Source organism: Lepisma saccharinum, chromosome 21 (assembly GCF_977018435.1).
Source record: "Lepisma saccharinum chromosome 21, izLepSacc3.1, whole genome shotgun sequence".
In the NCBI taxonomy this organism is placed as follows: Eukaryota; Metazoa; Arthropoda; class Insecta; order Zygentoma; family Lepismatidae; genus Lepisma; species Lepisma saccharinum.
In genome coordinates, this window is record NC_139249.1 from 63,636,415 (window position 1) to 63,660,932 (window position 24,518).

Here is a 24,518-nt window from a genome sequence, read left to right on the forward strand (position 1 = left end):
TGCGTCTGGTTGATCCTGTCGTTAAATGCCAAAAGTATGGACGTGTGCTTTCAGTCTGAGTTCTTTCCAAGTTCGATGACGAGGAACTCCGTAATAGCTATTTTCAGCAGGATGGCGCGACTTGCCACACTTTCAACGCCCGCGTGCAAGAGATTGTGTCTTTCTTTGAAGATCGTGTCATTTCCAAAGAACTTTGGCCTGACCTTACCCCAACGGATTTCTTCCCATGGGGCATGCTGAAAGGAAAGGTCTATCGTAACAAGCCACGGACTATCATGGAACTGCAAGACGGCATTTGGCAGGAAATTGATGCTGTGACTCCTGATGTGTTGGTGCATACCTTCTGTAACATGGAGAGGTTTGTGCAGACATTCATTGATGCTAATGGTGACCACATCCAACACTCGCTGTGACATCACCATGCTTATCATACGCTATGGTATTTCCGTAGCAAATTTCATTACATTATGACCAATAGTTTGATTTTTATAAGCGAAAATCAGGGGCCGAGATCGAGTGAAACACACTGTATAATTCCGTCACATATGAAGGCCGACGTGTAGCTTCCCAAGCCCTCTTTATTCCCGCGCCTGGAAAGGATGCAGTCAGATTCAACCAAGCGAGCTGCTTGGCAACATCTGCAATAATTTCATGGACACCTTGAATCATGAGAAAACGGTGAAAGTATGTAAATATACGTATAGAAACTTTGATTGATCGTCATACTTAAAACTTTCTTAACAGTTCCACTACTAAAATTTGAGTTAACTTCCAACTTCATTGGCTTGCATATATATATGGATGGACGAATCGTGAATATTTATGGATCATGAAGTTATTTGGACAGTGTTTGAAAAATTGCGCAACTCTAAATTTAATCGATAACAGAGTGAAAAACATAAAATGATATTCACACTTTTTTCGAATAGAAAACTCGTCCTTGTGCATATTATTAAAATACATTACATTATCAACTTATTCCCTATAGAAAGCACCTGATATCAATTATGAGGCAAGTCGGAGATATATTTTTTCCAAATAATAATTTCGGGAGCGCAGATTGGTCATGTGCAAGGCTTGAAGGATTTGGGCTAGTGGTTTTATGAGATGAGTGAAAAAGTGGTAGTTGAGGGGCATATAATCTCAATCATAACGATTGTAAAATCATATATTTGCGGCGAAATTTTAGTGTTGATGGATTTTGTTTTGCAGTTGGCAACACTACGTAGCTTACGAACAGGTGCAATGGAGAATCAAGGCAGCCAGATGCAACTCAGGATCATTTCAGAAGTGCAATTTTAATGCAAAATTATGATTTTTCATGTAATTTTATAGCTATTATTTAGGCACATTGTCTGCGCTTGTTGACAAAATTCTGGACTGTTAGTGTTGCCAACCAATATTTATGTTCCTAAAACATTACATTTTGGCTCATCCCATATAACCCGTTATTAAATCCATCAGGTACTGTATATGAAAAATTTTGGTCTCAAATCACAGCTTAGCATGGCATTAGTCTCGAAACTTTGAATGATGACCCTGCGAGAAAAATGTAATATATCTTCCCTTTGCAGTTAGTATTCTGGCAAAAAAATCTCTCCCATTTCCCTCATAAATTAATTTTTGGAGTTTCCAGGAAGGTACGTAGCCAAGGGGAGGGCTAAGGTAAACATCTTGTGTAATAATTTGTAATATACTGAGAAATTCATCTTCAGGGCTTCTTAACACCCCCCCCCCCCCACACACACTTTTTCGCCTTTAGATGGCGGCTACTGGTAAGGGATGAGCTCCTCCAGAAATAAAATCCTGGCTATGAGCCTGTTTCCAGGATAGAATGAATTGATAACGTAAAGCATTAAAAATATATTAAAGGACGAGGATTCAAGATTTACAAAACACGATGCAAATATTTTTAAATAAGGCCTTCAAATTATTATCAATGAAATTTAGATTTGTGCGATTTGTGAAACACTCTTATGAGGAAAGTCGAGATTTCTTCCAAAAATGAACACATGTAACATTAATTAACAATATTTAAAGAAGAAATATAACAATTGTACGCATGTAGAATTGTTCACAAAATAAATCTCAATGTAACCATTATCATTCTTCAATGTAGCCACACGGTGCAACATACACTCCCTGTTTCTCAATGAGACACGACAAACACAGTGTCGCTTGCATATTTCTCCCTTGAATCTGGAAACCAAGGGGTGGGCTGCTGCAAAGATGGCTCGAGGTGAGATGCCTGCTGAAGGTGGTCCAGCAGTTTGTTGTGCCGGCAGCTACCCATCTCCACTTCGCAGACGGAGTATCTAGGAGGAGGAGTATCCGACATCATCACAACTTCATAGCTGGGAGGTGATGGGTTGCTCCTCTTTCTCATGCACTTGGTTACCTTAAAAGAAAAACGAGAAAGTGATTCACATCAGGGTTGTTGAAGGTCTATAAATAGCAAATAAATGCAATTCCGGTCCAGGAGAGAAAATCATCAAGCGTATATTGGTTCTGGATCGTAAGGAACCTTTTTAACTGTAAAGTACTTGGTTAACTTAGGATCACATAAGAGATCCGAAAAAAGACAAACAAATGTAACGCATATGTTTAAATTAAATATATATATTTTCTTGCAAGTTTGCACAAACCAGAAATACTTGTAAGGCAGATACGTACATATACGTATATTCAGTGGCGGATTAAGCTTCCTCGCCGCCCCTAGGCACAAACTTAATGTGCGCCCTTCTCAAAAGAAAAGTAGTAACTTATTTGCACTGACCCAGTACGTAAGTTCCGTCTGAGTATGTGATTGAAAATGGTTCCCCAAGGTCCCAGCAGATTTCTGCCTTGTTAGGAGTACCAACTCGCAGTTTTTGTGTTCTTCAGAATTTTCGTGTGATGCTAGAATATTTGAAATGCTTTTCCAGTCTGCAATGCCGTGAGTTGCGATGTTTGTCTTGCCCTTGAACAACCTGCACGATGCACAATAAACAGCACCAGTGCTGCACGAATACACCAAATAATTCCGCAAAATTGATTCTCCATTTACAAGTTTACGAAAAAAAAAAACACTATTATTTAAAAATCTTGTCTTGCCTGCTATGAGTCTTTGCGATTTAGAAAAATCGTTTTCAACATTCTGATTAATTCCACGTCTTAGAAGAATGTCAATTGTAGATTCATTCAGACACCACCCAGCAGGATCGTCACTAACGAAATTTGCACTCTAACTGTCACAATCAGAAACTCCTACGAACTGAGGGGACACTACCTCAGGTGCACTTTCTTCCTCCACTAAACCCACAATATTTTCGACACTTTGCGTTTCACAGAGTTCACTCGATGTAGCCGCTTCCACTTCAATTTTTGGACTACTTTCGGAAATCATTTGTTCCTTTCGCCTAAAAAAAGTGTCCACTGTACCAAGCTTTTTCTGTAAGGTTGCTTCTCTTTCACGCTTTTCGTTTGCAAGTTTACGAAAAGCCGCCCCACTTAACTTTGTTCGCTTCATGCTGCCTGCTGCATAAAAAAAACACCAAATCGCAAACGCACTAGCAACAAACTGAATGCACCAGCCAGCTGTCCACGCGAAAGCTGCACTCACTCACTCACTTATCAACAGTGTTTATGTGTTTATTTTTTTAAGACTGGCATTCTTACAGGTGCGAGTTTCAAACAATCAGTCTTCTTTCCTGCCTGGCCATTAACAAACGCTTAGTGGAAGACCGAGGGGTATGTATTTACAAAAACAAACCAACAAAGACTGGGCGGCTTGCATTGTCATTGTAAGCAATAAAAGCCACAGCAAGGGTTAAAAACAAATTGATTGGCGCCTGAAGGAGGCAGAGCAACCAAACATTTCTTGATACCACCCACCCCGCACGCCTGGGGAGCGACACAGGAAGTACATGAGACGGATGGAACGGCGTTAGGAGGAACAGCAGTGTTAAGTAAATGATCTCAGCTCGATCCCCAGGGAGGACCAAAAAATGCTAAAGAAACAAATTTAAAAAATTAATTTAAAAAAAAAATAAAAAAATAAATCCCAAAACAAGAAACTGACATCCCGGGAGCTTCCCTTCTGGAGATTTTTAATTTACTTAAGAAAGCTTATCTGATCAAATTAGATCAAATAAATGAATCACCGCTGGAAGCCAGTGGACTCCCTGGAAGTTGAGCTCGGGACTGAGATTAGAATTACAATTTAAGATTATAATTTAACAACATCTAATATGTTCATTGCGTTCAATTAACTTACACAAGTTGTACGCTTAGCATGGTTAAACATATTCTATTTTTCTTATGTAATATATTAATGTTTATATTTCTTGTACTTTAAACATATATAATTTTAACAGGTGAAGGTAATAAAGGGATATTTTTAGTTTCATAAACATTAATCACTCCCGTTACATTGACTAAATAATTAAATAATAATGTAATAAAACAAAAAGTTATGACCCCTGGTAGTGAGACGGGCGTGATAGGATGCCATTTTATAATGTAGAGAAGCAACGACAATAAAGCATCTTTCTTCACACGGACATTGCTCCTTGTCCCCTCCCTGGAATGCAGACGCTGCACTCTTGCATGGACGTGTGCCAGATCAGCAGTTGTGCACGCGGCGGTAACGACCCTAAAGAATTCAAATACAAATACAAATATCACACTCCAAAATTTTAATTTTATCTCTTCTTTCTAATTAATGAATAACAATCAGTGTGGGCGCAGGATGCGGCCTTTCTTTGGGCTCCCTGCTCTGGTATGCCAGACTGGGGTTCTGGACTTGTGAGTTGGGTTCTGTGGATTTGATGAGGAAAATAATCTTGTACATCAAACCGCTCTGGAATGCCGGAGCGGAATCTTCTGCGACTCCAATTTTATGCATGCTTGTCTCACTGCCAGGGAAACGTTATCGAGAATGTTATTGAGGATGTTCTTCATGATGTTGTTAAAATAATATTATTAATATTGTTATGTAATGTAATGTCATCTGTTCTGGATTCCAGAACAGAAATAATATCACATAAAGTATTGTATACATCAATTATATCATGTATATATTCCCTGTATAACATTACAATTTATTATTATTATACCTATTTTAAAGTGCAAATAGTAATAAATAGAGGAAATAAAGTCGGGGGAACCGTCAAATTCGGAGCAACTGACGTCCTGGTATATTTTTAGGAACCAGGACAATAAGACCATACCCTCGAATGTAGGCGGGAGGAGCCGGGCTTACTTCGGGGGTTCCCCCCCTTATTACATGTATTGAATAGCTGTATATTTGTGTATGATTGTTGTTTATAGTTGATAATTGTCTAAATTATATGATAATGCAAATTCAGTATGTAATGTAATAATGTAATAAAGGGAATTATTATTATTTCTTGATAACACATAAATCCGATACATCAAGGTTTATTTCGTATGAAGCGAAAGTGTTGCAAACCGTTGATTTGAAACATTGGTTTCATAGGTCTAAATTGTCACTGTGTACGTAAGACACTTTTTTATTATTCTTGATATTCTGGAAAAAAGATTTGCCGCCCCCAAGAGTTGCCGCCCCTAGGCACGTGCCTAGTGGGCCTATTTGGTAATCCGCCACTGCGTATATTATAGTTACTCTGTTCATTATTAGCATTATTTAAAATATTGTGTTACATATTTTCGTAAATTATCATGCATCTATGTAGTAACACCCCCCAACACACACCCACACACAGACACACACGCACCCCCCCCCCCACACACACACATATATATATATATATGTATGTATGTTATGCATGTATGTATAATATTCATTTATTTATAAACTGTTTCAAAAATCATATATCTCAAATTCATGATAAATTATTGTTTTAGCATAAGTATTAAGATAAATTATTGTTTTAGCATAAGTATTAAAAGGCAATGGACAATAATAATATCTAGGAAAAACATATCAATTTACATGCTATTAACAATAAATGAAACTGCCAAAACAGAAATAAAAATCAGCGTTATTAAACTTCCATTTTAGAGTATTTTATGTGAAACTCGGATGCGTTCGTCCTTCCGTGTCAACTATCGCTAGTCGAAAACTATAACGGAATTATGAAGACAAAATTCCATACACTGATAGACCTATTATAGGTATACAGTAGCTGAAGTAGTTGAACGCAACATAAATAAGCTAGTCTGGTAGTTAGTGACACCAAGCTCTCGAAAGCAGCTCTTCCTTGTATTGGAAATGAGTAAATTTGAATATCTAAATTTTTCTAAAGATGACGTTGGTTTAAAATCAAACATATTATTTCAATTTGTCTGTCCGAATCAACAATCAATAAATTTTTCATGATGAAATATCTTTGAAATGAAACCATTTAAGTTCTAATTAAGAAGTATGGTAAACTAAAACATATGCGAAATACTAACTTAATAGGATATTTTTATTCTTCTTTCACCTTACTGTCACATTGTTGTAATCAACATCCGAAATCAATTTATTCATATCGATTTCTCAGAAACTACTAAATATGGAACATAAAATTCGTTGAACAGGAACATGTACATAATACTGACCCTGGTTGCAAAATAAGGGGAAAACATCTTATTTTGGAATGAATATTTAAAGTCTCCAATTTTCCAAAATGAACTATAAACTTTTGCTTTTTCTTTATCCTGGAAATGTAAGTTTCTATGGTTTGCTATCCTGCTACGTAACAATGTTGTTGAGAAATTCTTGTAAACAATTATATCTTAAGATATAAGTATGTCAATAAATATTTACTTTTATCAGGGACGACCTATTCTTGGGGAGTAGAAACTCACTTGAATTTGTATTCGATGTGTGTATCAGAGAATGCCGCGTATCGCATTTTGGATCATATCGATATGTACAATATGGCGGCAAGCGCACGTGATAAAACTCTATTTTTGAGACCGCGTGTAACCTGCAGGAAAATGGATATACCTTCTGAGAACGGATTTGAGGCATCTTTTGAAATAGCAAACACTTCTTGTGAAAGAGAAAGAATACTAAGTGATCTTTCTGTGAGTTTCATAAACAAAAGCGATAAACCACTATTAACATGTAGGCCCAAATCAAGATCTGCTGGACTGCGTTTACAGGAAAATCATGTCCGTGAGAGATGCAATATTTATGCTCACCCTACTTGCTCTTAAAACATTTAAAGGGGCTTATTTTTTCGTAACTTTGTCTCTTACCAAGAAAATATAATTTCAGCATTTCACATTAAACCTTAAGTTTTCAGCTTCCGAGTTGTTCCCAAATTTTTTACGAAAATACGGGAGTGTATACAGTAGCGGCTTCTGCCTATTCGCACATTTGCACGTGCACAACCAAATAAATCTGTGATGTAAATCATTATTATTATACTTATTTATTGAACTCTATCTCCTTCGAAACATCAAGTGTTCCCTCGCCGCTCCACCAGGAGAGATGGTGGAGAAGCCTGCGATCATGATATCAACCCACGTAGACCGAGTCGCGCTATGAACACAATCTTAGTTTGCCTCCCTATGACGCTGTTGAAGCAGTCGCGTAGAGGACGCTGATTTGGTGTTTTGGCTTGGTGTGTTGCAAACCAATTCCATTGGAGATCGTGTGACGGAGTCGAGGCAACCCATACATCATTGGAAATTTAGGGATTTTTTTAGAAAAGGGAAATTTCGATGGTATATTGTCCCTCCGATTTTGTCCCGAGCATGACAAGGGAAGAAAAGAGGGAAGGGGAGAATGCAATTGAAAGCGAAACGAGTGTATTGAACACGCCTGATATTGCCTTTTCTTAGTGCATCTTGGCCAAAATTAACGGTCTCTGTGGCGGTGGCTCAGTAGTCAAATTATCAACCCGCGCGGAGGGAGCTGTTTTGCATTGTATGTTGTTTGTTACTGTGTTGCAAAATTGTTTAGCGCTGTCAAAAGGTCCTACATGTTTCAGTGCTAAGTGTTTGATTTCATGATGAATAGAGAAACTGTACATAGCGAAAGCAGAGAATTGATATTTAACGTTGTTGAGTTTTTGGAGGGAAGTTAGTTAGCTTCAAAGCCTGTAGCAACTGAACTCGAACCGTATATTGATACGGTGGAAGGGAAGGAAAAAATCTGAAGTACGAAGCAGCGAAGTGTAGACTGAGTGAGTAATGTAATTTTCTTTTAAGATTTATTATTCTCTTGATTTCGCTTGATTTGCTTGGTTCGATCAGTCTGTCATTAGAAACAAACAACGGCTAGAGAGATTACAACTGATTTCCTCCATGTGGTAGTTGGATCGGCTTCTTTGGTGTACGCCAATTCACTTTGTTCATTAATATCAGCGGAGCGGCGGAGGAAGTTTTTACGAAATATTTTGCAAATCGACAATAGTATTGATATTGTAGATCGGTATTTCTATGTTGTGAGTGATTTTATCACGTTATCGAATGCTGAATTACATATGGGGTATAAATATGGAATTTTACTATTTTTTTTTAGAAGTTATACAAGAGGATGAAAAGGTCTTACAGTACTGCAAGCAATTGTGAGAATAAATAGAATATATTTGCAGTTCGAAGAAAACTTTCTGTGGAAAAGTAACAACACTTTAATGTGTGATCGTTTCCACAATTTATCTATTTCAAGATTAAAATTTTGTGTTCAGTAACATGCATGTATCATGATACGTACATGCAGTACAGTAGTTACTGGCATAACAGATTAATCAAGTCCAGCAAGATGTATGAAAGTAAGTAGTCTATGCTGTACACTGGCTATGCTGTACTTAATTAAATACTTGTTGCTCATGCATATTATAAAACAACGCATAACTACAGAAAGGAGGTATGAAGTAGCAAGGTCCAACATCAATTTTTCATTTTTGTAATGGTTCTTGTTGGTCCTCAGGATAAAGAAGCCAAAATTGATAATGAAGACATGCATTTCTTAAAGTGAGTACATTAAGTACTGTACATCATTTTTGTTTGCCATAGCTTCGGTCGACTTGATTTTTGCAAAGTATACTTACATTTATGTGGTGAGCATCCTAGCACTCTAACATGTTGGCTACTGAAAGGTTAGTGTTACCAGGGAAATTATGTTAGCTACTGGCAGGCACGTATCCAGGAATTCCTTTTGGGGGGGGCTCAACACCAATTTTTTTAAGGGGTATAGTAAGAACCTACAGAATTGTGTGTTTAAGACCAGAGGTGGCAATTGGGTTCCAAAAAGGGGGGGTGCGGAGGGCGTTTCAAAGGAAAGTTTACTTTCTCATTTTTGGTCAATGTTGAGGCAAAAAAAAGTAAAAATGGGGAACAACTATGGGGCAACTATTCTCTCGTATTTGCACTGTCGGATTTAAATCACAACGTGAAATCGGAACATTTTTTACCACTCGACTCCTCTGTTTCATGCATTAATAATGTGTGCCGGAACCATCTCAGTATGTGTGTTTTTCCATTTCATCTCACTCACGACATAAAAACATCTATGGTGTCTTTGAGTGTTTTTTACGAAGCTGTTTACACAGCAGGAGGGATGGACAATCCACTCGACAACGCGAGATTTAAATTGTGGGCTGCGAACTGGACGCAGACAGCTCACGAATATTTCTCTCTGATTCGAGCCTGAACCCACTAACGAGTACTTGTCTCCCTTGTCACTCTATATACAGCCTGAAAAGCCTACCAATATTGTTCAGCGCTTAGCCTCACAAGTTTCAAAGCTGTGTTTAGCAAAAGTTCAAATGTGCCTGTAAGGTAAGCTGTCTTCGAATTCAGGTCGGATCACGAAAACAATAAGGCAAGATCTGTCTCGAAAACTTCACGAACATGTAATCTAATGATTCCGTCAGTATGATGAAATGCTTACTCATTTATCTCCAGTGACGTGCCCAAGGGAGGTTTGGTGAGGTAATAACCCCATTTGACCCAGTATTCCCCCTCTCCCTTCCGAAAATCCTGGGCACGCCTCTCTTTATCTCGGACATTTTTTAAAATCAACTCACCAGAAGTTTTTATCATCGTATTGGAGATTGAAGTAAGATGCGTTCTTCCTGCAGGTTTATATATGATCCTTTAGGGTGCTGTCGTCTGCCTGCCTTCGCACCTAACCTTAACAAGACCCTAATTTTCCATCCTTGTGACTTGGATTTTCAAGACTTAGGAAGGTTTCAGACCGAAGGGACACACGATACATATCGATTGGAATGGGCCAATCAACAGCAACGTTTCACACCGTAGCGACACAAAAGGCCGCACAAACCTAATTTCGATTTGTGAAATCCTCAGGCGACAAGGTGTCAAATCTCCCTTATTAGGCCACTGTCATTGTCACCTCGAAGTAGTAGCTCTTGTTGACCACAGAAAAAATTATCCTCAACCGGTGATAATGCTCCTCAGTTTTCTTCTCTCTCTCCTATATTTTCTGTGCTTGTTCGTTATACTGGCAACACCTTATGATTTGATATACACAGGACATGTACTATGTAGACATTTTAAAGAAAAATCGGTTGAAGTCAAGGATGGCTAGGTGGCTCAGTTGGTAGAGCCTGCAATTTCCACCTAAAATGTCTACATATGCAACATCTTCTTGCTTTCTCTTCTCGACGTTCATAAAATTTTCGGCTGTCTCTTTATGGTAGTTAAGTGTTTGAATGTGTTTCAAACCCAGTAGGCTTAAACAAAAGTACTTTTTATACCATGAAATTCTCGGACTGCATATACGAAATTTAGTTCTGGCAAAACTAAATCATCACTCAAAACTTTGCTTTTCAGTTGATCTATGCAGTTTATTTCTGTTTTAATAAACCACTCCAATATCCGGTACTGCTTAAATATTCACTTTAGAGAGAGACCTTGGATCTCTTCGGCCCTCGAACCGAACTTGCACTACACTGAGGCCCCGGAAATTCTGCTGTCGTCAATGTCTTCATTTTCGAATCACTATATCTTATAAAGCAATCAGAGGATGCTGACTGATCTGATCACCAACGACTGTATGAATTGTCACACTTACCTCTGAAATCTCATTAACCGATTCTTTGTATAGATCAACCGAAAAATTGAATCTGCGTATTTATATCCTCATTATATTCTAGAACGTTCCGCAGATAAAACGATTCGTTAATATCGCCAGTAGTTGACTCCTTCTCTCATTCAAGAACGTACCCTCTCCCGCCTTCCAGAGATTAGAAATTACAACGAATCGCCCTACGTGTGGCGCTTCCTTTGTTGTGAAGCTTCCAAATGCTGACAAGTATCTACATAGTGCTCAAGTACGCTGAGTCAACACCAAAAGCACAAGAAAAGTGTCCGTGCAATATTACCAAAAACAGGGTTATAGAATATTCTCCGTCTTGCCTCGATAATTGTCTATCTCCTTAAATCATCGTCACATTATTCAAAAAGCCAAAAACCTGATTTCATCTAGTTTAAAATTTTAAAAAATCCTAGGGGGGGCTCGAGCCTTCTCAACCCTAGCTTGGATACGTGCTATTAACAATAACAGGGTTATAGAACATTCTCCATCTTGTCTCGATAATTATTTCTCCCAAATTATCATCACATTATTCAAGAAGAAAAAATCCTAGTTTTATCTAGCTTAAACAGAAAAAAATTCCTGAAAGGGGGCTCGAGCCTCCTGATTCCCACCTTGGATACGTGCTATTGACAATAATAGGGTTATAGAACACTCTCCGTTTTGTCTCGATAATTATTTCTCTCAGATTTATAAATTTATTATCTTCACATTATTCAAGACGCCAAAAATCTAATTTTCTGAGGGAGGGGGGGGGGGCTCGAGCCATTAACTATAAGAGGGGTATAAAACATGCTCTGTCTTGCCTCGACAATTATTTCTCTCCTTACATTATTTTCACATTATTTATGAAGCCAAAAACCTAATTTTATCTATCGTAAACTGAAAAATTTCCTGGGTAGAGGGTCTAGCCCCCTGTGCCCCATCTTGGATACGTGCTATTATCAATAACAGGGTTACGGAACATTCTCCGTCTTGCCTCGATAATTATTTCTCTCCTTAAATTATTGTCACATTATTTTATTTCACACCACAAGAAATCAAAAACCTCTTTTTATCTAGTGTAAACCTAAAACTTTCGGGGGGGGCTCGAGCCCCCTAAGCCCCCCCTCTGGATACGTGCCTGGCTACTGGGCAAATTCCAGTACGTGTTTTTTTAATAGTATTTGAACATGAAAATGTAACATAATTAATCCCATTGTACATATTTGGTATGAAAGTTCTAGTAGTATTTTTTTCTTGATATAATAGGGCATAATGTTTGTTTTATGCACACATCAAGAGAGACGAGATACAAATGCAAAGTCCTTTATGAGACTTGGACGTGGGAAATGTAATAAATATGGCACTTCGCTGTTTAAGTCTCGTATCAGCTGGCACAAAGATCATCATGGCGAGGGGAAAAGATCAATATTTCTTCAATCATGTTAAGTTATTTAGTAAATGGTGAGTATTTGGTTTTAAAATGAGCTGCCTAATGTAAGAAAATTGTAGATTTTTTTTATAACATTTATAGGTGATGTTTTATTTGTATTTTCAAAGTAGATATATTAATTTTGAAAATTAGGGTTTTTCATTCTTTCAATTGCTATAAATGCTGAAAAAGTCTTAGGACAACAATTTAGTATTCCAAAATATGTTTCCATACTTTTCTTTCAGAGCGTAAAAAGCATATATGTATAGTAGGCACTGCTGCACCTGTTACAATAAAAAATGTCTTTCGAGGAAATTATATATTTCCGCTCAAAGTAATGGTGCAATTTCACGAAGTTTGGGAAATAGAATGTTTTCCATATAATTTTCGTATAATTTAATTTGTGATAGATATAAATTTTTATGAGAAAAGTTTGTGATTATACAAAAGCATTACTTATAATCATTTTCCACCACTTCTAACTACGTTCAGTCAATTGCGCGCATAATTTATTATATGCAAAAATTACGGTATACTAATTGCCCGACTCCAAACTCTCCACTGATGTAGACATGCCACACATGCGCATTCTGGCAGGGTTGCCAACTAATTGGTAGATAGAATATGCGCCAGTGTCCTTGCATTCAAAGCTTGGAGAATTTCGGTTGAGGTGTTAGTAACAAGACAGAAAGAACAATATAACTAAGTATCTACCAAAGTCACTAAGTACTCACATTGTCCGACGAGGAGCTGTAAAGTGTAGTTCTAATGCCCACAGTGCAGAGACCGAAGAATGAAACCAGTGACGTCAGCATGGAAGCGCTGAGGAAAAGGTTACTCCTGGCTTTGTCGTTGTCCATCATGGAGGCAAACATGAGTGAGATGCCGATACAGAATATTACAACGAATATAAGGATCAGTTTCATGTCTTCATTTGGTGTTCTTGCCTTACTTCATGTGATAATCTGTAACAGAAATTTCAGTGGCATTTATCCGTTAGGTTATTACAAGGATTGTAGTGTATGTATCTCCATACTAAGTTAAAACTCTCATGGTTGGACAACTGTGTGCAAAAAGAACAATGAGATACCAATAGCCATAGAGTTTTAAGAATTGATGTCGTCCACTGAGAATGTAAATGCTCTGTCCAATTTTTCATTATTTTTTTTTCCAGAAGAGCTATTTAAAGTTTGACATGATATGTTAATTTAACTTTTGTCATTTGGTAGCAAATTAAAATAAATAATTCATATTTTGGGACATCAAGCAACAACTTTGATTCCACTACAATTCAAAAGTTTCATTGGTTGTTGGAGTTTACACTCTCGTGGCTGCTTCCAAATTCTGCACATGGACAAAAAACTCTCAATATGTCAATATTGGTTGTATGTAGGCATCAGGTAATAGCAGAGATGAAACAATGCCATCCTAAAAAGACCACAGCCAAAATATCTCGATTTGTTTACAATTTGGAGATCGAATATTTGCATTATCCGTGGACATATTGTCCTTGTTTGGAAAGTAGTTGCTGATTGTGAAATTTCATTTACAATCCCCTGAAAATAAATATGGCTAATTCCAGGGCAAAGGTGGCTAGCAATAAAGTAGATGCCTACCAGTACAGTATTAAATTGGGGGCCTGCAGTTTGACCAAGACAAGAATGCCTCTGTAGTGCTGTAGTCACTGTGCTCACTGACTGAGAAGGGGAAGTGAGAGAATAAAACAAATGACTGTGCACGAGTTTACCAGTGGCATTTTTATCTTGGTTAAGTTGTATCAGCATTGCCCCACCTCTCAAATTAAACTACGATTTTTTAAATGTGGGGTACAACCTTTGGTAAAAAGCTAGTGTGTTCTAATGTTAGTAAGAAAAATTAGAACTGAAACTATGGCATCTTGAGCGAATTTTTACCTGAAAGACTAATATCCAAAGATTTCTGGTACCAAAAATTACTGGATTTATGCTGCCCAGATTTCCATATTTCCATACTCTATACCAGCAGCGGCTCTGAGGGGAGAGCCGCCGTGCCATGACTCTACCCTCAGAAAAAGAGAAAGCACTTGCTTTGCCAAAATATAGTTAAATTAATACATTTACGAACGAGGAGATTCGAATCTCGTAAGCGTTGCAGCTTACGGCCGCCTCAATTCCTGCGCCGCATCCCCAGCTGTTTTCTCACTTGCTCTGAGCCAGCATAGTCTCGCAGTGCGCAGAGGCATGTGCGGAGGCATGAAAAAGTATCCGCAGTTAACGAGCGAGGAGGTGGTAGCCCAGTGGTAGCCATAAGACAACCAGCCGTGCCCCTTTTCGGCTGGCACGACGTGAGAGCTTTCCCATTGTGTTGACATAGTTGCAAACTTCACAGAGAAGTGACTAATCCTGACCGATTTGTTATACTCGTTGGAGAAGTAATTCGCGAGAAAGATACTTTCCTGCATACTTGGCAAGAACGAACGTAATATCTTCACCAAATTTATATAACCATTTAGATAGATGCGTCTAAAGAGCCATCCAGACTTTTTTGTTATCGATTTCTTCCTTAAGAAAAGATATATCCCTTGCTCTCACGCACACAGACACTCACGTGTTGCAACTCACGTTGACAACATTGAAGACATTTTTTGTACAAAAGAATTGCCTAAATATCAAAGGGAATTCGCATCACCAGGGGATTTTTTACTTTAATATTTGCAAAAAATCACACGGAAAATCTATCAGTATAAGAATTTCACTTGGAGATATAATTCAATTTCTTGCATTGAATTTTAAAAATTGTAGATCTGCAGTTCATTTAGCAGATAATCATATTTAAGTTGTTAGTAACAGCAACTGTTGATGTACCGTCTGCCGTGGGGTTGCAAATTATAAACAAAGCAAAGCGAGAATACCGATCGACTCGGTGTCTCTAATTGTTCAGTGTTTTTCTTTTTACTGAAGTGAAAGTGTCCGATGGTGTGTGAAAGGAAGGGTAGTTAGTAAAGATGAGTCAGATTAGAGCATTATTACATACACCGTTTTCCAAGGTACTATACGATATTAAATTAAAAGTTAAACAACTTGGCTGTCCCACGCAAGATTTAACAATTCTATTTAAAAATATCAAGAAAATGGTAAAGGTGACAGGCGTCGAAATTTTAATAGTCGCATTTATTTCCTAGTAACTCTGGCCGACCTCCGCACAGCATGCTACGATGCCAGGGATCACGGGTTCGAATCCTGGACTGGGCATCGGTGTTCTTTGTGATTGTTCACTCATCCTTATCTTCGCCATTAACCAAAAGTAGTACAAATGCGAAGTAAAATAAACCAATCTTAGGAACTCTGATTTTTTGTCTACAACTTTAGTAAAATTACCTCTTTCATTGGATTTCTATGACATATGCTAGCAAAAATTTTTCGATTTCTTGATCACGTTGGAACTACCCATCATACTAGCTGCCAGCCGCCACTGCTCTATACAAGAAATAAAGATTGTGCAATTTGGAGCACTAGAGAGGAAGCATTTCGACAAGTGTTACCAAGATGCTTAGAGGAGTGCGAGCGTATATTCTTGAGAAGCGTGCGCACTTGAATATCTTCCGTAAACGTGAAATGTAAGTTTTGTTATTGCTGTCAGACTCTGACTTGACGGCAATCAACACAATCGTCACTTACAGACAAATGAACCCATACATTACTGAGAGAGATGTAAGGGGTGACCCTTTGTGAACACACAAATGTCAACCTCCCATCCAAGTAGTACACTCTACAGTGCAATTTGCAGACTAGCGTGGCTCTGGCGTGTGGACTCACAACCAATGTAATCCTCTGTGTTGTGTGCTGTTCATCTGTATTTGTGATTTTGTGATTATCCCTTCATCTATTTCATCCTTGTACGTACCATTCATCATCATCCTCGCAATTAACCCAATGTGGCTAAAACACAAAGTAAATCGAATCATTCATTCATTCATACCTGTTCATAATTAATTCTTAAATGCTTTCATAAAATTAAGAATGTTTAGGATAAATGCATGTCCTTTTATTTCGTTAAACGATCATATAAATTTAATAACTCAATGAAACCTACATGATCAGTTTATTGATTTTTCGGGGCATTTAATGTCCAAACTGCAATAAAATATTAGGGGTAGAAGTTAAAAGTAATGTACAGTCTCGACGAAATCGGAACGTTTTGTAGCCGTATTTATGTCCTACTACTCTTCCCATTTCAAACAAGCCAATATCAGCTGACATGCAATTACAGTGTTGTCTGGTACATATAATTTATCACCTGTATTAAATTGCCCTTACTAATTTCTAGGGTATTCTCCAAAGTATTTTATTGCTGTGAAAATTTAAGATTAAAGGGTCAATTTTTAAGACAGCTGCTGTAGTGAGGCCATAGGTGATTTATCGCTCTGCTTATCCGCCCGATTCTGCCCAACAATGCACTATTGTTGGTGCATTTACTCTTAAATGATGCCCTAAAATTGCTGGGAGACACATTTTTCAATCTCTAGATAATGTTTACTAAAGAACGATCTGAAAACACCAGAATAATTAAAATGCCAAAATATATTTGAATTTGAATTTAAAATTTTGGGAGCGTCAGCACTTAGGCTATTTTGCTCCCGTCACATTATACTGGGGCCAGCCCCTTACCATTACAAATAACAACTCTAACGTTGCATAACTAAAAATTTTAAAATCTTCTGACTTCTGTTAAAAGCTGAGGCTGTAAACGGGCGCTCAGCACACACAAGGACAAAAAACAGGACAACACACACAAAATTATACTGGCGATAGTGCCAGTCGCCAGAGCCTCGTTAGTCTTTTGTTCAGGGTGCACTACGTGGAAGTGAGGTTGACTTTTGGGCGCCTACGTGGAAGGTACCCCTTACACCCCGCCAAAATATAGGACAACATATTATCGCCCACCATATTGATATACTTCGGCGAATTTTGTTGAAATGCAATATCATTTGAGCTGTTCAATGCTTCTAGTCGCTACACGAGATTCAGATTGAAACTTCTAATTTTGATATACAGGGAGTCCATAAAGTCCTGCAAAAAACTAAAACTCTATAACTTTTTAGCTGTTGCGTTTAACAATACACATTTTTTGGGTGAGAAGGGTGGAAGTTTAAAGTTTTGTTCTCGCCACACTGCTCAGTGACGCTTGCACTGGTAATCACGTGATCATGTGACTTAAGATGGCACATATCCAGGAAAAGACACAGTGTGTTCTGTGATTTGCAGAGTTAAAATCTTGTGTTTCAGTGCAGAGGAAGTTCCAGACAACATATGGGAAACCACCCCCAGCAAATTCAAGTATCAAGAGATGGTATGAAAAGTTCAAGGCCAAGGGAAGATTCAAGGCCAAGATTTGCCACGCAGTATAAGGCCAGGAACGAGTGACGATGTGATTCAGACAGTGCAGGACAGCCTGGGCCGGAGTCCAATGGAACTGGGAATACGAAAGTCAACGTTACACAAGATCGTATGCAAGAGAGTGAAGGGCCACGTACAACAAGATGGGACAACGCCGCATTATGCCCTTGAAGTTAGGCAGTTTCTTAACGAACAATTTAATGAGAGATGGATTGGCCAAAGAAGGCCCACACCTTGGCCTGCAAGATCACCAGACTTGCCACGTTGCGATTATTGGTTGTGGGGACGTGTAAAGACCGACGTGTATTCACACAAAAACCAGCTAATCTGGATGACCTAAAAGAAAAAAAATAAGAGATGTGATTCTGAATATCCCAGGAGAGCACCGTCAGCACGCAATTCTCGGTTTCACAAAAAGACTGCAACAGTGTTTGGACATGAATGCTGCACAATTGGAGGTTTGCCGATGAATCTAACAAGCAGGAAGTAAACTTTGAACCTTGCGGTAAGTAAACACAAAATATTTTGTTAATAAACTTAATAGTTTTCAAGTTATAAAGTTTTAGTTCTTTTGCAGGACTTTATGGACTCCCTGTAGTTATCATGGACACAAACTGAAAGCGGTACCCGCCTCAAAACTCTTATATGCAGACAAGCCCGTAGCTAGAGGGGGGCAGGGGCCAGTTGCCCCCTGAGAGCCTGCTTTGGCCCCCTGTGAAAAATACAGAACACATTCCTACCTGAAATTCTCAATAATCTATACAATTATATCATGTAGCAACATAATAAAGACACTTATTGATTTTGTGATTTATTAGGGTGTATGGGATTCCGTATAATGTCGTATCATGATTGGGGGGTGGGGGGGATTCCCTTCCAGATTCAGACTTCGGAAAATGATTTCGCAATTTTCAGCATCTAGAACAGTTGTGACAGTTTGAGTAGTCTTGTATTAAAGGTGCCTAAAGGTGTCGGATGTTATTCTTGGATGTGTTGCTATGAACTTGGAACTGCTTAAATTTTTCTTTCCCGAGTCTACCTTTGGTAATAGTGATTCATGAAGTAGAGAGAGGGAGTGGATATTTGATTTCTGTTACTAAGCGTTGCTTTTCTGCCATTTCTAGCTAATCGCAACAATGGGTAATGACGTGAAATTGATGAAGAGACACTCATAAACAGTACCGCATCCACAGGGGAGCAGGGGCTTCCCCCCCCCCCCCGACCTTGGACGGAAGTCCATTCAAGGGAAACAAACATTGAAGTATAAAAACAAGACTAGGAGAATCTAAGAATAGCAGGACAATTGGATACTCATGGTGGAATTAGTTTTTACGTGCTCCTTGCATTTTTCTTCCAGAAGGCCAAGGGCACTTGCAAGGGGCCCAGAGGGGCAATTGCCACCTTCCATTTCAAATTTTATACAAATAAAAATACATTTCGTAAAATTTTCTTGCTCGCTTCGCTCGCACTTTTTTTTCTGTCATTCTTATAGTCCAAGTTCAGAGCCATATCTATGGAGCATCCGTAGTCGGCCCTGGGAGCCAAACGATCTATAGTAAAAAAAAAAAAAAAACGTTAAAGAGAATGCCATGGCGCCCCGTAAAGTTATGTGCGCCCTATTAAAACAATTTCTTTCTATGAAACTTAATATAAAATATTAATGATGAGACTGTAATCCAAGAAGCCATTGATCAATCAAGGGATTCCTATTTGTTTGCCAGGTGTCCAAACATGTATTTCAACTATAATATAATACAATTCACACAATATTTTGCAAAATGGTTAAATTAACCAGTAGACAAACATTGTCTGTAGTGATGCAAGAGTCTCTCCTTTGAAAGAAATAGAGTCCGTGGTGGACTAAGGGACCCATGTTTTAATGTTTTAGCAAGTACAAAAAAAATGTATTACAAATTTTTACACAATTCATCAAAGTGTAGATAGTATGTAACCATTATTATTTAATTAGTTCTATTTTTCTTGCATAACACAACACAATGGTGTTGTTGGATTCCTTTGTGAGTAAAAATCTTGCATACTGGAAACTAGATGGAATCATTATGAAGCATGATTTATAAAGGGCTCCCTTAATCAGTTTTGAAAAGAGGCCCAAAGCTGTTGGTACATATTAATCATCTATTAACATTATCGACCTGTAAATATAAAGTAGATGCAGTCCCTATTAGCTTATTTATGTTAAACTTTATATTCTTTGCAGTGGCGTGCTCAGGATTTTCGAAAGGGAGGGGTTATGTCTACAGTTTTAAATAGTCAGTTATCATTTTGCCATAATTTTCTGCCTTTGACGTTCTTTTTTTTAAAAAATATTGGACCAAAAGGGGGAGTATAACCTCTACCAGTTCCCCACTTATTGTTCGTTACAGTTTCAAGATATCATCCCTTTTCTGTTACTTATCTCTTTTGGGGGAGGGGGCAAGTGCCTCTGTGTACCCTGCTATATCTGCCAATGCGACACAATATACTAAGAAATTGCCCCCTATAGAATTGGCTTCGCCTCCCCCCCCCCTACAAAGAATTCCTGGCTACGGGCCTGTATGCAGATGATATTGTATTGCTCGCAACTTAACAAACAACCACATAAATAAATTTAGAAGTAATAAATTGTACTCTGTCAAAGAAACTTAATAAAGATTTACCTGCATTAAGGATAGCCAGAAAACAGAGCCTTGCATAATAACTTTTAAAGGAGAGCTAACAAAATTGATTGATTGATTTGCTGTTTTAAGTCCACTTTATGCACAGTAAGGCTAATCGGGAGTGGACCTACAGTTTAAAGTGGAATCCGAACCACTATGTGCCTCCAGCAAAGAGCTAACAAAAGTTCAAAGCTGTAAGTGTCTGAGCGTCACTATTAATAGCAATGGAAAATTGATGAGATACTACTTGCTAGGATATATAATACAAATAAATGATATTATTCAGTAAATAGAGGTATTTAGGGAAGAAGGAAATAAGCCAGAAAATAAGTTTACAACTCAATCTATATACTGACACTGATATAGGAAAGCAAATCGTTCAACGTAATGAAAAACAAAAACAAAACTCACAAATACTTGAAATGAAATATTCGATAAAAATAATAGGAAAGATGAAAAGAGACAATTTTAGAAACAAAACAATTAGAATAACGTTAAATACAAAATAAGGACATCAGAATGTTGAACATGCTCAGCTCAGATCAGAATGCCTTGACAAGATATTGCGTGTTTGTTGGAGCGGGGAGACAGGTGTGTACAGCCGCGGTTTTGAACTCAATGTAGGCCTATAGTATTCATGTTATGCTCTGGAGATTGATGCATAAAATACAGTCGGTTCTCAGATTCTACTAGAAGGTATTCTCTGGAGACTATTTATAGATTTCCATACCTTACTATTCAATAGTGTATGTAACATATAACCTTGGCGTTATTTTTACTACACTTATTGCATGCATATTTGTTGCAGTTCTGAATCCTTAAATTCTACTTACACTTTTTACGTGCAAAATGGAATAAAAAGGTACTTTCCGTGGTGGAAACCACGTACGTACATGCAAAAGCTAAGTCATAAGGTCTTTCTTCAGTTCTGCAAGAAGGACCAATATCAGTATCGCTATTATGTTTCCTTGCTTCGATAATCTAACCCCCCTCATGCCAACTTCCAAATAATGCTGGCCACAAATCCATTATTATTGTAGTCTATAGACAATATATATACACACACACACACACAAATAGATGTATGTGTTGTGTTTGTTCCAGCGTAACTCTCGAACGCCTGGAGCGATTCCAACTAAACTTGGTACACATATCACTTGCAATCTGGAAAGAAATACTGTGGGGGTATGATACCCCTGGCACCCCTAGGAGTGGGGTGTGAAGGGGGTGACATGTACAAATAATCGAAAACGACCGATATTAGTGTGGAATTCATAGTTTTTGGGGTCGCTAAGATGAATAGTGACACTCCGAATGCCGTACAACTCCATGTTCATCACCTATCGGCACGGGGGTGAGAGGGGGTGAAAAATAAAATGTCAAAAATAACCTACATTAGTCTCGAATCCATAGTTTTCGGAGTCGCTAAGCTAATTGGTGACATTCACGATGACATTTAAGAGAGAGAGAGAGATAGATAGACTTGCTTTCTCGATCACTATCAACAAGTCCCAGGGGCAGTCAGTCTATTAAGTACTGCGGAGTTGATTTAAGATCGCCATGTTTCTCCCACGGACAACTTTAAAGAAGATTGGGATAAATAAATACCCGGACAAGCCGGGAAATCAGCTAGTAATGTATAAATAAGGTTACAAAAATCCATAATAGTAACGTGAGAAGATGTTAGGAGTGCAGCAGATGTTTTGCTGTGTTTTATTTTAATGTTAAAGAATGATTGACATTAAATCTGCTCGGAGGATCTTTTTTCCAAATGGCTGGTATTAGACACATGCACGTATCTGGAAGGTTCGGAATAAAGTGTCTCACATGTAATAATAATGATGATGATAATACTAATAATCATAATAATCATAATAATAATTTAATTGTAAATCAATTCAATTCCCGTCCGGGAGAGATGATCAGCAGGGTTTTGGACCGTAAAGAATCCTTTTATGTTTAAAGGTCCAGAAAATGAAACAACACGCAACTTGGACCGAATTGAAATTGTGCGAAAGAAACCCCGCTCTTCGTTCGCCCCTGAACTTCACCTGGAAAATGTAACTCAAATTGTACAGAGGGTATCACGATGTTGCCAACCTCGGGCATTTTTCTGTTAAATAAATAATAAGAAATTGGAATATAACATTCACTAGAGTGCACTTACCGTTTCAGCTAAGGAATGTCCGAGTTCCTATTGGAAAGCCACTTTGCAACAATACGTTCCTCCGTCTTATCACCGCCGATTACAACACAGCTTTCTCCTCCAAGTTCAGCGAGTACCTGGCAACAATTTATCACCAGAGACCACGAAGTGAAGCAGCTCACAATCTCAGGTTCAGGAGCAAATTGTAATACAAGCAACCTTGACATTACGGAAAGTCGCAATTTGCCGCTCTGTCAATGCCGAACATGTCTCCCCCTCTTTGTAGCCAAACCTGTTTTCCTTCGGTCACGAATTGATATGCTTCCCGTTTTTTTTTTTATCAAGCTCCCCGTTTGCGTCAAGTGAAGGTTGGTTGGGTTCCTTTCTGTAATGATTAGGCGTATGCACGAAAAGTAGAAGAGTGAGTGGGAGTGGTCGTACGGAGGTAAAGGGGAGGGGGGTCATACCAGATGTTAAAAACAAATAGATAGAAGGAAAAAACAAGAAATTAAAGTAGTAGTATTGACTGTACAACCAGGACGAGAAAGTACGAGCCCCCCTCAAGCAGATTTGCTACACTTAAAACTTGCTCAACATGCCCATATGAGCTTTTTGCTCAAGTGTGAAGCTCTTATAATTCAAGATTTTTGTAAAATATGCCCTCGGGAATTTTTCAGAAAGTACGAGCTCTTCAGATTAATTTGTGCATACTTACAAAAGTTGCATCAGCCAGATTTTTGTTCATAAATTTGTCAATTTTTGACCATACCAGAAATTAAGCTTATAGTATGTTTTTCTGTCAAAATCCCAGGAATTTTGAATTGATATCTATTGGGTTCTGAGACCGAGTGGAGTGTGGTGCATGGTTTTTATTGCCTTGTAATCAAAAGGTTCGGGTTTGAGTCCTCATAAAATCTGATGGCAAAATGTTAATATTGTAGTTTTGTAAACAAGGGGCTCTGGGTTCGAGTCCTGATAGATTGAAATATGTGTGGCACTCCACACGTGAGATTTTGAGAATAATTATTCCTAGTTGATATACAACTCCCAGATCTGAAAACCTGGTAAAAAGTGTTGTTCAACAGAGCAAAATTATTCTCTATTGGGAACCACTCGCTCAGCCATACAATAGGGGGAAAAGCGGGCAAATATAATTAATTGTTTGCATGTCTTGCCGGCACGCAAGAGATAAAATCTACACGCTAGAAGGGGACATTAATGATTTTTCTGTACGATTCACTGAAGGGACCATTAATCTTTCTGTGCGACAGGGGGAAAAAGTGTAACATGTTGCAGACATGTAAAAGTGTAACAAAGATTATTGAGATAAAAATACATATTTTCACACAGTGGCAATGAACTGCACCCCCTTCATGCTGAAAGCAATTCTATTCTGATAATATGAGCCTAGGCAAAGACTTAGAAAATATTATGGCAGTTCAAAATCCAATTTTGTCTGTATAAGGGTCTCAGAACCCAGTAAAATGTGGGCATATTCCATATTGAGAAGTGTTAATATTGTTGCATTGTAATCAGGGGCTTTGGGTTCGAGTCCTGATAAAAGATTGAAATATATACAACTGCCCACACATAAGATATTCACTGCTAGCTGATAATACAGTTGAGGTTTCAAAGCTGGTAGAGTGTCTGGGGCCTCTCTGACAGCAAAGTGTTGGTATTATTGCTTTGTAATCAAGGGGCTTCTGTGTTTGAATCGGACCTCTAGAATTGCTCCGTGACTCTCTCATTTCTTACATCATAAACATATGATTTTTCCCCTATGAGAATGACGCTACATATGGTGTCATCTGGTAAAGCCTCGTGGAATTCACAGATAATTTTAATGTTTGTCCTGTCATTAACTACAACCTGTTTTCTTTTTGAGGTGTTAATTACAAACATGGGT

General features: G+C 38.2%; 1 protein-coding gene across 1 annotated transcript; it reads right to left on the reverse strand.

Annotated features, from left to right (window-relative positions):
• Positions 1-1,717: 1,717 nt before the first annotated feature.
• On the reverse strand, positions 1,718-22,832 carry LOC146004061 (uncharacterized). The gene is made up of 3 exons (XM_083142676.1): positions 22,634-22,832; positions 13,169-13,399; positions 1,718-2,398 (listed from the first exon to the last, which is right to left on the reverse strand). Exons 2-3 carry the CDS (start codon positions 13,358-13,360, stop codon positions 2,150-2,152), a joined length of 441 nt encoding a protein of 146 aa, XP_082998802.1. The 5' UTR covers positions 13,361-13,399; positions 22,634-22,832; the 3' UTR covers positions 1,718-2,149.
• Between the last annotated feature and the right edge of the window lie 1,686 nt (positions 22,833-24,518).